General features: G+C 43.3%; 1 protein-coding gene across 1 annotated transcript in view; it reads right to left on the reverse strand.

Annotated features, from left to right (window-relative positions):
- Positions 1–12,422, reverse strand: part of TIMM44 (translocase of inner mitochondrial membrane 44) — a 116,360-nt gene that overhangs the window by 17,408 nt on the left and 86,530 nt on the right. The window contains exons 7-8 of the mRNA XM_075852569.1: positions 8,157–8,242; positions 7,992–8,065 (exon numbers count right to left, since the gene is read on the reverse strand). Coding sequence (XP_075708684.1) covers positions 7,992–8,065; positions 8,157–8,242 — 160 coding nt within the window. The remainder of the gene's footprint in view (positions 1–7,991; positions 8,066–8,156; positions 8,243–12,422) is intronic.

The following is a 12,422-nucleotide window of genomic DNA, read 5'->3' on the forward strand; positions in this document are numbered from 1 at the left end:
TCACGTTGTCGTTCCCTGAGACGTCGGTCAAGTCGTACCACTAAAGCCATAACCTGGTCTAAGGAGTCAGAAGAGGGATAACTAACTAGCAGGTCTTTCAGGGCATTCGACAGACCCAACCTAAACTGGCACCTTAAGGCAGGGTCATTCCACCGAGAAGCTACGCACCACTTCCTAAAGTCAGAGCAATACTCCTCAACAGGTCTCTTACCCTGACGTAAGGGCACCAGCTGACTCTCGGCAAAGGCAGTTCTGTCAGTCTCGTCATAAATAAGTCCGAGGGCAGAAAAGAAACAATCAACGGAGGAAAGTTCAGGGGCGCCAGGAGCCAAGGAGAAGGCCCACTCTTGGGGCCCTTCCTGGAGCCGGGACATAATTATACCCACCCGCTGGCTCTCAGAACCTGAGGAGTGAGGCTTTAAGCGAAAGTAAAGCCTACAACTCTCCCGAAAGGAGAGAAAAGCCCTCCGGTCACCTGAGAACCGGTCGGGCAACTTGAGGTGGGGTTCAAGGGGTGCGGTGAGGGGAACTACCAAGGTAGCATCAGGCTGGTTGACCCTCTGAGCCAGGGCCTGGACCTGTAGGGAGAGACCCTGCATTTGCTGAGCCAGGGTTTCACGGGGTTCCATAATGGTGTCAGGGACCAGGGTAGACTAGGCAGAGGGCTTGTGAATTTGTAATGGTGGGGGGGGTAGGGAAACGGACAAGTGAGCCCTAATCTACCCGCCACTCTGTCCCTGCCTACTTGCAACGACCCGCCCTAGGCGACGGGGTACAACTGGGCGGCGGTCCCTGCGCTCAGTAAGTGCATGACAAACACGACAAACAAACAAGGGAATACAAGCAAGGGAAATGGGCAGTTGCTCGCGGAAACACCGTGAGCAACAGAGTAGTGAACGAGCCGAGTCAAGCCAGGAGAGTGCGAGGTACAAAGCGAAAAGCAGAAGAGTAGTCGGTAAGCCGGGGTCTGTATGGAGCAGGATCAAAAAGTAGCAGGAGCTGTAGCTGGGCCAGGAAACCTCAAGGAAAGAATTCACAAGCACAGATGGACAGGAAGAGCAGGCTTAAATAGACCGAGGGCGGGAGCTAGCTGAGTCTGGCCAGGTTGCGATAGGCTCTCCCACTCCTAAGCCTGCCAGCCTGAGTGGAGGAAGCTGGTGTCTGTCTCAGGGATGTACACTCAGGTGTTGACTGATTAATTCTGGGAATTAACCCCGAAGCAGTGCCTGGCAGATCCTTTACATTATCATTAAAGAAGTATCAACTAATGAAGACTCAATATTCATCTTTTGTGAACATGGAAGTTTTCACACAGGCCGCTTCTTGTTTTGTAGGAATTACTTCTCAGCAGACATAAAAGCTAACACTTATTAAAAAGCTGGAGGCAGATAACACAGGACCCCACCATTGACAATAGGTAATGGGAAGAGCTCACTTTACTTCCTCTCCACGGTTATCTCTACATATGTCACAGAGCTCACAACATTCTCACACAGAAGTCAATGAGCTGTTCATAGCTCAGAGCTACAGTTCAGCCAAGATAGCTACTCCCATACATAGTTTTATCGTGAAAAAAAACCAAACATATTTAGGCAATACATTCCCTTTAAATGTAAAGATAAAAGCCATCCACTAAACATTCTCAGTGCCAAACATACTAATTGGCCCGGGAGGACCATATGGCTGCCTTGGCCGGACGGCCCTGCTCTGTGCTGACAAGGTCTAACAAACCAAAACAGATCTGTTCAAATATAAGTGTCTCTTCTAATTCACGAGACATTCGAAGAGACTGTTTGGGTTGAGAATGGCACAGGGTTGATAGCTACCTATAGGTTTTAGGGTAGACAACGTTTTCTTTACTTTAAAGAGGACACCAATTTAGACATTTTTCAAGCTCCTGTAGACTCCCTTAACTTCTTGCTGGTTTTCTTTAAAAAGGGGTTGTCCAGAATTATAAAATCAAGGCTGTTGTCCTCCCAAAAAAGCACCACACCTGTCTATAGGTTGCGTCTGGTATTGAAGCTCCATTCCATCGAAGTAAATTGGGCTAAACTGCAAAACCAGATAACCCAAAAACAAAAATGTTTTTGAAAGAAAGCAGTCATGCTTTTCTAATCCTGTACAACCCCTATAAGGAGAAACAGTTCAGTATCTCATGATGCCAGCATAAGGCCAGGATCACACACACACAGTTTTGATGCAGTTTTTGGCTCCGTTTTTTGAGCCAAACACAAAAGTGGACACAAAGAAAGGAGATGCATCAGTCTTTTCTCTATACCTCTCCTTTTTGGATCCACGTCTGGCTTTGGCTCAATAAACAGCCAGAAACTGCCACAAAAACTGCATCAATACAGAGTTTGTGTGTTCCTGGCCTAAGGCTGGAATCCTACATCTAGTTTTTGATGCGTTTTCTTTTTTTTTTTGGTCAAACACCGGAGTGGATAAAGCAGTGAGGAGACAGAAGTCTTTCCTTTATACTTTTTCTTCTTTTTATATCATCTCCTGTGTTTGGTTCACAAAATTGCATGTACAAAAAAAAAATGTATGTAGCCTTCAGCACCACTTGTGGAATTGCCATGCAGTTTCAGTTCCATCAACTTCCCAGCGACAGGCAATCTCAAACAAGAAACACCACAGCACTGGAAAGTTTTTTTTAACCCTTCAGGCATTTCACAAGAATTAAAAATTTCATTTTTCTTGCTGAATTTAAATATTATTCAAATTTTTTTCTGTAACACAGAAGGTTTTACCATAGAAATACTACTAAATATGTATTGTCCAGATTCTGCAGTTTTTAGAAATGTCCCACATGTGGCTCTAGTGCGCTCGTGGACTAAAACACAAGCCCTAGAAGCAAAGAAGCACCTAGTGCATTTTGAGGCCTCTTTTTTTATTAGAATATATTTTAGGCAGCATGCCAGGTTTGAAGAGGTGTTGAGGTGCCAAAACAGTAGGAATCCCCCAATAGTGACCCCATTTTGGAAACTGCACCCCTCAAGGAATTCATTTATGGTTGTTGTCACCATTTTGACCGCACAGTTTTTTCACAGCACCTACTTGAATTGGGCTGTGAAATTAAAAAAATGTAATTTTTTCCAATAAGATGTCATTTGTGAACAAAATTTATTATTTTCACAGGGAACAAAATACCCCATTTTGTTGCCCAATTTGTCCTTAGTGCGGCAATACCCCATTTGTGGTGATAAACTGCCTTTTGGGCCCATGGGAGGGCTCAGAAGGAAAGGAGCGCTTTGTGTTTGTTGGAGTCCAGATTTTGCTGGATTGGTTTTCGGGTGCCATGTCGCATTTGCAGAGCCCCAGAGGTATCAAAGCAATGGAAACTCACAGAAGTGACCCCATTTTGGAAACTAAAACCCCTCAAGGAATTCATTTATGGGTAATGTGACCATTTAGACACCATAGTTTCTTCACAGAACTTATTTGAATTGGGCTGGGAATTTAAAAAAAAAATATTTTTTCCAATAATATGTAGTTTTAGCTCAAAAATTCTTATTTTCACAAGAAATAAAATACTACATTTTGTTGCCCAATTTGTCCTGAGTGCGGCAACACCCCATTTGTGGTGATAAACTGCCGTTTGGGCCCATGGGAGGGCTCAGAAGGAAAGGAGCGCTATTTGTTCTTTGGAGTCCAGATTTTGCTGGATTGGTTTTCCGGTGCCATGTCGCATTTGCAGAGCCCCAGAGGTATCAAAGCTATGGAAACCCACGAGAAGTGACCCCATTTTGGAAACTACACCTATCAAGGAATTCATTTATGGGTGTTGTGACCATTATGACCCCATAGTTTTTTCACACAACTTATTTGAATTGGGATGGGAATTAAAACAAAATTAATTTTTTCCAATAATATGTAGTTTTGGCTGAAAATTTCTTATTTTCAAAAGAAATAAAATACCCCATTCTGTTGCGCAATTTGCCCTGAGTGCAGCAATTCCCCATTTGTGGCGATAAACTGCCGTTTGGGCCCATGGGAGGGCTCAGAACGAAAGGACCACCATTTGGCCTACTGGGGATTTTCTGGTGCGAAGTCATGTATGCAGAAGACCCTGAGGTACCAGTACAGTTGAAACCCGCAAGAAGTGACCCCGTTTTAAAAACTACACCCTTAAAGAGGCTCTGTCACCAGATTTTGCAACCCCTATCTGCTATTGCAGCAGGTAGGCGCTGCAATGTAGATTACAGTAACGTTTTTATTTTTAAAAAATGAGCATTTTTGGCCAAGTTATGGCCATTTTTGTATTTATGCAAATGAGGCTTGCAAAAGTACAACTGGGCGTGTTGAAAAGTAAAAGTACAACTGGGCGTGTATTATGTGCGTACATCGGGGCGTGTTTACTACTTTTACTAGCTGGGCGTTCTGATGAGAAGTATCATCCACTTCTCTTCAGAACGCCCAGCTTCTGGCAGTGCAAATACAGCCGTGTTCTCGAGAGATCACGCTGTGTCGTCACTCACAGGTCCTGCATCGTGTCAGACGAGCCGGCACCAGAGGCTACAGATGATTCTGCAGCACCATCGGCGTTTGCAGGTAAATCGATTTAGCTACTTACCTGCAAACGCTGATGCTGCTGCAGAATCAACTGTAGCCTCTGGTGCCGATGTGGCCGACACGATGCAGGACCTGTGAGTGATGTCACAGATCTGCACTGCCAGAAGCTGGGCGTTCTGAAGAGAAGTGGATGATACTTCTCATCAGAACGCCCAGCTAGTAAAAGTAGTAAACACGCCCCGATGTACGCACATAATACACGCCCAGTTGTACTTTTACTTTTCAACACGCCCAGTTGTACTTTTGCAAGCCTCATTTGCATAAATACAAAAATGGCCATAACTTGGCCAAAAATGCTCGTTTTTAAAAAATAAAAACGTTACTGTAATCTACATAGCAGCGCCTATCTGCTGCAATAGCAGATAGGGGTTGCAAAATCTGGTGACAGAGCCTCTTTAAGGCATTCATCTAGAGGTGTAGTGAGCATTTTGACCGGAGACATACACCCCATAAACTGTAATGTTGGTTCTCACGGGTACGGCAACACCCTACATGTGGCTGTTATCAGCTGCCTGGGCACACAGCAGGGCTCAGAAGGGAAAGATGAGGGGGGTAAGCTGTGCGGAGTACATCAGGGTAAGTAAAATTGGGGTAAATTATAAACCAAGGGATGTTGATAAATTTGAAAACACTTTCATACAGAGCTCTGGTTTTTCAGGACACGCGTCATATTAATATATTGTGTCCTCCCTTATCCCCCTCTTATAGCAGACTTCGCACCTCATTTGACTTTTTCCCTTCTTGCCAGTTTGGGGAACTTCTCCTGGAAAGTGTTGCCCTGGTACGATGCGTGTGGCCCCGCTTCCAGTAGTACTGGGTGCCCCCCCCTTCCTGGTCCCTAAAGATTAGGTTCTTGATAACCACCTCTTGAAATTCCAGGAAAGTTCCCCTCTGGCCTGTACATCGACGTTGCACGTACACATTGTACAAAGCCATCGGTATGATGTGCATGGCCAGCTTCTTATACCACACCGCATGGCGCTGTAGGGCTTCAGGACTTGATCTGACAAGTCCACCCCTCCCATGTACCTATTGTAGTCCAGGATGCAGTCTGGTTTGGGGGTCTTTGTACTGGTACCTCGTACAGGTACATGGGTACTGGTGTGACATCTCTCTTGTCCTTGTACTTGACACACAATATGTTGCTGCTAGATTGTGCCCTGTCTCACCCCTTCTTGTTTGCCCAAGCAGTCTTAGGGAGGCCTCTCAGATTTCTTCTAGCAGTGCCGCATGCCGTAGGACTGGAAGCGAGGCAGTTGAAGAGTGGGACGCTGGTATAAAAATTATCCAGGTAGAGGCAGTTGAAGAGTGGGACGCTGGTATAAAAATTATCCAGGTAGAGGTGGTAACCCTGGTTCAGCAGTGGGTGCACCAAATCCCCCACAATTTTTGCATTAACTCACAGTAAGGGGCATTCTGGGGCTGAATACTGGTGTCCTTCCCTTTATATATCCTAAATTTCTAGGTATACCCTGATGAACTGTCGCACAGCTTATACATCTTCACGCCATACCTTGCCTTCTTACCCGGCAGGTACTCGCGGAATTGAACCCTCCCTTTAAAATCTACCGAGGACTCATCAATAGAAATACACGTCTCAGGGTGTATGATTGGGAAAACCGGGCACTGAAAAGGTCTAATAGGGGTCTCCGCTTATACAAACTGTCAAAACTGGGGTCATCTCGGGGTGGGCACGGCTCATTATCAGTATAATGTAAGACGCTAAGTATTGCCTAATTTATTAATTTTTTTAGGTTCTAGTTCAGTTCTGAAGTTGCTTTGAGGGTCCTATATATTAGAAACCCCTATGAAACACCCCATTTTAGAAACTACACCCCTCAAAGTATTCACAACAGCATTTAGAAAGTTTATGAACCCTTTAGGTGTTTCATGGGAATTTAGAGCAAAGTAGAGGTGAAATTTACATATTTTTTTTTGTCAGAAAATCCTTTTTATACCATTTTTTTTATAACACAAAAGGTTTTATCAGAGAACTGCAACTCAATACTTATTGCCCAGATTCTGCAGTTTTGAGAAATATCCCACATGTTGCCCTCGGGCGGTAATGGACTGAAGCACCGGCCTCCGAAGCAAAGGAGGACCTAGTGGATTTTGAGCCCTCCTTTTTATTAGGCACCATGTCCGGTTTGAAGAGGTCTTGTGGTTCCAAAACCGTGGAAACCCCCAAAAGTAACCCTATTTTGGAAACTAGACCCCTTGAGGAATTTATTGCAGTTTTCATGGGGTGCATGTGACTTTTTGATCAATTTTTATTCTATTTTTAAGTGGCGTGGTGACTAAAAAACACGCAATTCTACTATTGTTTTTTTATTAAATTTTTTTTACAGCGTTCACCGTGCGCTATAAATGACATATTCACTTTATTCTGCGGGGCGATACGATTACGGCGATACCAGATGTTTATAGTTTTTTTAATGTCTTATGGCTTTTGCACAATGAAATACGTTTTGTAAAAAATTATTTACTTTTTGTGTTACCTTATTCTTAGAGCCATAACTTTTTTTATTTTTCCATCAATAAAGCCGTGCGAGGACTTCTTTTTTGCATAACGAACTGTAGTTTCGTTCAGTACCATTTTTAGGTACATGCGACTTTTTGATCTCTTTTTATTCCATTTTTTGGGAGGTGAAGTGACCAAACAATTGTGATTCTGGTACGGTTTATTATTATTTTCTTTTACGGCGTTCACCGCGCGGGATAAATAACAAAATAATTTTGTAGTTCAGGCCGTTACGGACGCGGCGATACCAATTATGTATAGTTTATTTGTTTATTTATCTATTTTTATTAACAATAAAGGACAGATCAGGGAAAAAGGGGGATTTTTACTTTTAAAACTTTTATTTTCTTATTTTTACACATCTTTTTTTAACTTTTTTTTTACTTTATTACTTTGTCCCACTAGGGGACTTGAGGGCAGGAGGCCCTGATCGCTATTCTAATACACTGCACTACATGCGTAGTGCAGTGTATTAGAGCTGTCAGCTACTCACTGACAGCAAGCATAGTGGGTCCTGACTTCGTCAGGACCCACTAGGCTTCCGTCGATGGCATAGCCGGACGCCATTGTTTGGTGTCCGGTTGCCATAGTCACCATTGTAGCTTAACCCCGAAAAAACCGTGATCACTATTGAACACGGCTTTTCAGGGGTTAATCAGCGGGGACACAGCGATCGGTCCCCGATGTAGGAGCTGCGGCAGCTGATGTACGAGACAGCAGCTGTCACAGCTCCTGCATGCGTCGGGAGGACGGCCGAAATGGCCGTTACTCCCGCGACGTAATATTCCGTCGCTGAGCGCGAACGTATTTGTTAGCGCGACGGAATATTACGTCGCTGAGCGCGAAGGGGTTAAGAAAGGCCAGTGATTTGCCGAAATGTCACCTATCCTTTATCCACATTTGTATTGTCAGATGGTGGAATAAAGACATCACTTATTTGCAAATCTTCTGGAGTCCAGTGCTTTGGCGTTTCTTATTGGACAAAATCAGCATGTGTTATTCCAGTCTAATGATACTTAGTGGACATTTTATGAAACAGAAGCATTTAACACTGTGTACTTACTATTAAAAACGACATTGTTGTCTTTAAACTCCTTCCACTGCTGATGCCATTTAGAATCTTTATGCACAACAACGCCCAAAGACTCCCTAAAAAACAAAAATAATTTAAATTAGGAGAACTGAAAAGATTTAAAGAGGCTCTGTCACCAGATTATCAAATCCCTATCTCCTATTGAATGTGATGGGCGCTGCAATGTAGATAACAGCAAAGTTTTTTATTTTGAAAAACGATAATTTTTGCCCAAGTTATGAGCAATTTTATATTTATGCAAATGAGCTTTTCAAATGGACAACTGGGCGTGTTTTCTCGTTTTACCAACTGGGCGTGTATTGTGTACAAATTGCAGTTCCATAAAAACTTTTAAACCGCAAGCTAGTATCCCCAAAAAAAGATTTTATGAGAAAAAATACCCTCGTGAGCTGGTTCAGTCAGCGTATCGTAAATTACGCAAATACTCCTATTAAATAAATAAAAAGAGAGGACCTCGGTCATAACGAACAAAAGAAAATTTTAATTCATCACAGATTTTAATAGTGGTCATAGGACGATAAGGAACTTCCTAACCAAACATTGGAGTGTGCTGTCAAATAAACCTGTGCTAAAAACGTTCCTACCAAACAAGCCGAACTTCACATATCGAAGGGGTAGAAATATCAAAAATATACTTGCCACTAGTAGACAGAGATGTAAAAGGGAAGGAAAACACAGGAATTAGCTTTCTCCCTAAGATAACAGGGTCCTACAGATGTAATACATCTAGGTGTCAGTGCTGCGATAATATTCAACACAGACAGCTGACGGACAAGTGCACTATAACGGGAGAAGTATTCACTATTAAACATTTTCTAAACTGTGCGTCAAATTTCGTGGTATACCTCTTGGAATGCACATGTGGACTACAATATATTGGTAGGACCAAACAAATGCTGAGAACCAGGATAAACAAACACAGATCTAACACAAATATTCATTTTATAAAACACAGCGTTTCTAGGCATCTGCATCAATTTCATGGGAGACGCTTTGAGGTGAAGATTACACCACTAGAACAAATTCGCCTCGAGGCCACTAACAGATTCTCACTTTTGAAAAATAGGGAATCCTTTTGGATTTACAAATTTTGCAGTCTCTCTCCGGAGGGGCTGAATGAGACCATGGAGAACACTTGCTAAATAAAATATATACCCTATGGGGCCCTCAGCACTAAATAGCACTCATATAAATTAATTCAATATTAACCCCTTCCCGCTCAGCGACGTACTATTCCGTTGCGCTAACCAATACGTTCGCGCTCAGCGACAGAATAGTACGTTGCGGGAGTAACGGCCATTTCGGCCGTCCTCCCGACAAATGCAGGAGCTGTGACAGCTGCTGTCTCGTACAGCAGCTGCCGCAGCTCCTACAGCGGGGACCGATCACTGTGTCCCCGCTGATTAACCCCTGAAAAGCCGTGTTCAATAGAGATCACGGCTTTTTATGGGTTAAGTTACAATCGCCAGCCTGCTACACGATAGCGGCTGGCGATGGTGGCTATGGCAACCGGACACCAAACAATGGCGTCCGGCTCTGCCATCGACGGAAGCCTAGTGGGTCCTGACGAAGTCAGGACCCACTATGCTTGCTGTCAGTGAGTAGCTGACAGCTCTAATACACTGCAGTACGCATGTAGTGCAGTGTATTAGAATAGTGATCAGGGCCTCCTGCCCTCAAGTCCCCTAGTGGGACAAAGTAATAAAGTTAAAAAAAGATGTGTAAAAATAAGAAAATAAAAGTTTTAAAAGTAATAAACGTAAAAATCCCCCCTTTTCCCTTATCAGTCCTTTATTATTAATAAAAATATATAAACAAACAAATAAACTATACATAATTGGTATCGCCGCGTCCGTAACGGCCTGAACTACAAAATTATTTAATTATTTATCCCGCGCGGTGAACGCCGTAAAAGAAAATCATAATAAACCGTACCAGAATCACAATTGTTTGGTCACTTGACCTCCCAAAAAATGGAATAAAAAGAGATCAAAAAGTCGCATGTACCTAAAAATGGTACTGATGGAAACTACAGTTCGTTACGCGAAAAATAAGTCCTCGCACGGCTTTCTTGATGGAAAAATAAAAACGTTATGGCGCTTAGAATAAGGTAACACCAAAAGTGAATGATTTTTTACAAAAAGTATTTTATTGTGCAAACGCCATAGGACATAAAAAAAATATAAACATATGTTATCGCCGTAATCGTATTGCCCCGCAGAATAAAGTGAATGTCATTTATAGCGCACGGTGCACGCTGTAAAAAAAAAAAAGAATAAAAAAACAATAGTAGAATTGCTGTTTTCTAGTCACCGCGCCACTTAAAAATAGAATAAAAACTGATCAAAAAGTCACATGCACCCCATGAAAACTGCAATGAATTCCTCAAGGGGTCCAGTTTTCAAAATGGGGTCACTTTTGGGAGTTTTCCACTGTTTTGGCACCACAAGACCTCTTCAAACCGGACATGGTGCCTAATAAAAAGGAGGCCTCAAAATCCACTAGGTGCTCCTTTGCTTCTGAGGCCGCTCCTTCAGTCCATTACCGCACTAGGGCCACATGTGGGATATTTTTCAGAACTGCAGAATCTGGGCAATAAGTATTGGGTTGCGTTTCTCTGGTAAATCCTTTTGTGTTATAAAAAAAATGGTATAAAGAGGATTTTCTGACAAAAAAAAAATTGTAAATTTCACCTCTACTTTGCTCTAAATTTCTGTGAAACACCTAAAGGGTTCATAAACTTTCTAAATGCTGTTGTGAATACTTTGAGGGGTGTAGTTTCTAAAATGGGGTGTTTCATAGGAGTTTCTAATATATGGGTCCCTCAAAGCAACTTCAGAACTGAACTAGAACCTAAAAAAATAAATAAATTAGGCAATACTTCGCTTCTTACATTATACTGATAATGAGCCGTGCCCACCCCGAGATGACCCCAGTTTTGACAGTTTGTATAAACGGAGACCCCTATTAGACCGTTTCAGTGCACGGTTTTCCCAAGCATTCACCCCCGAGAAGTGTATTTCTATTGATGAGTCCTTGTTAGATTTTAAAGGGAGGGTTCAATTCCGCGAGTACCTGCCGGGTAAGAAGGCAAGGTATGGCGTGAAGATGTATGAGCTGTACGAGAGTGCATCAGGGTATACCTACAGATTTAGGATATATGAAGGGAAGGACAGCAGTATTCAGCCCCCAGAATGGTCCCCCTTACTGGGAGTTAACGCAAAAATTGTGTGGGATTTGGTGCACCCAGTGCTGGACCAGGGTTACCACCTCTACCTGGATAATTTTTATACCGGCGTCCCACTCTTCAACTGCCTCGCTTCCAGTCCTGTGGCATGCGGCACTGCTAGAAGAAATCTGAGAGGCCTCCCTAAGACTCTGCAGGGCAAACAAGAAGGGGTGAGAGCAGGGCACAATCCAGCAGCAACATATTGTGTGTCAAGTACAAGGACAAGAGAGATGTCACACCAGTACCCATGTACCTGTACGAGGTACCAGTACAGAGACCCCCAAACCAGATTGCATCCTGGACTACAATATGTACATGGGAGGGGTGTACTCGTCAGATCAAGTCCTGAAGCCCTACAGCGCCATGCGGTGTGGTATAACAAGCTGGCCGGGCACATCATACAGATGGCATTGTACAATGTGTACGTGCTATGCCGATGTACAGGCCAGAGGGGAACTTTCCTGGAATTTCAAGAGGTGGTTATCAAGAACCTAATCTTTAGGGACCAGGAAGGGGGGGGGGGGCACCTAGTACTTCTGGAAGCGAGGCCACACGCATTGTACAAGGGCAAAACTTTCCAGGAGAAGTTCCCCAAACTGGCAAGAAGGGAAAAAGTCAAAAGAGGTGCAAAGTCTGCTATAAGAGGGGGATAAGGGAGGACACAATATATCAATGTAACGCGTGTCCCGAAAAACCAGAGCTCTGTATGAAAGAGTGTTTTAAAATTTATCATACATCCCTTGATTTATAATTTACCCCAATTTTACTTACCCTCATGTACTCCGCACAGCTTATCCCCCCTTATCTTTCCCTTCTAAACCCTGCTGTGTGCCCAAGCAGCTGATAACAGCCACATTGAGGGTATTGCCATACCCGGGAGAACCCACATTACAGTTTATGGGGTGTATGTCTCCGGTCAAAATGCTCACTACACCTCTAGATGAACGCCTTAAGGGTGTAGTTTTTAAAACGGGGTCACTTCTTGCGGGTTTCAACTGTACTGGGGC

This window comes from Rhinoderma darwinii, chromosome 1, assembly GCF_050947455.1.
Source record: "Rhinoderma darwinii isolate aRhiDar2 chromosome 1, aRhiDar2.hap1, whole genome shotgun sequence".
NCBI lineage: Eukaryota > Metazoa > Chordata > Amphibia > Anura > Rhinodermatidae > Rhinoderma > Rhinoderma darwinii.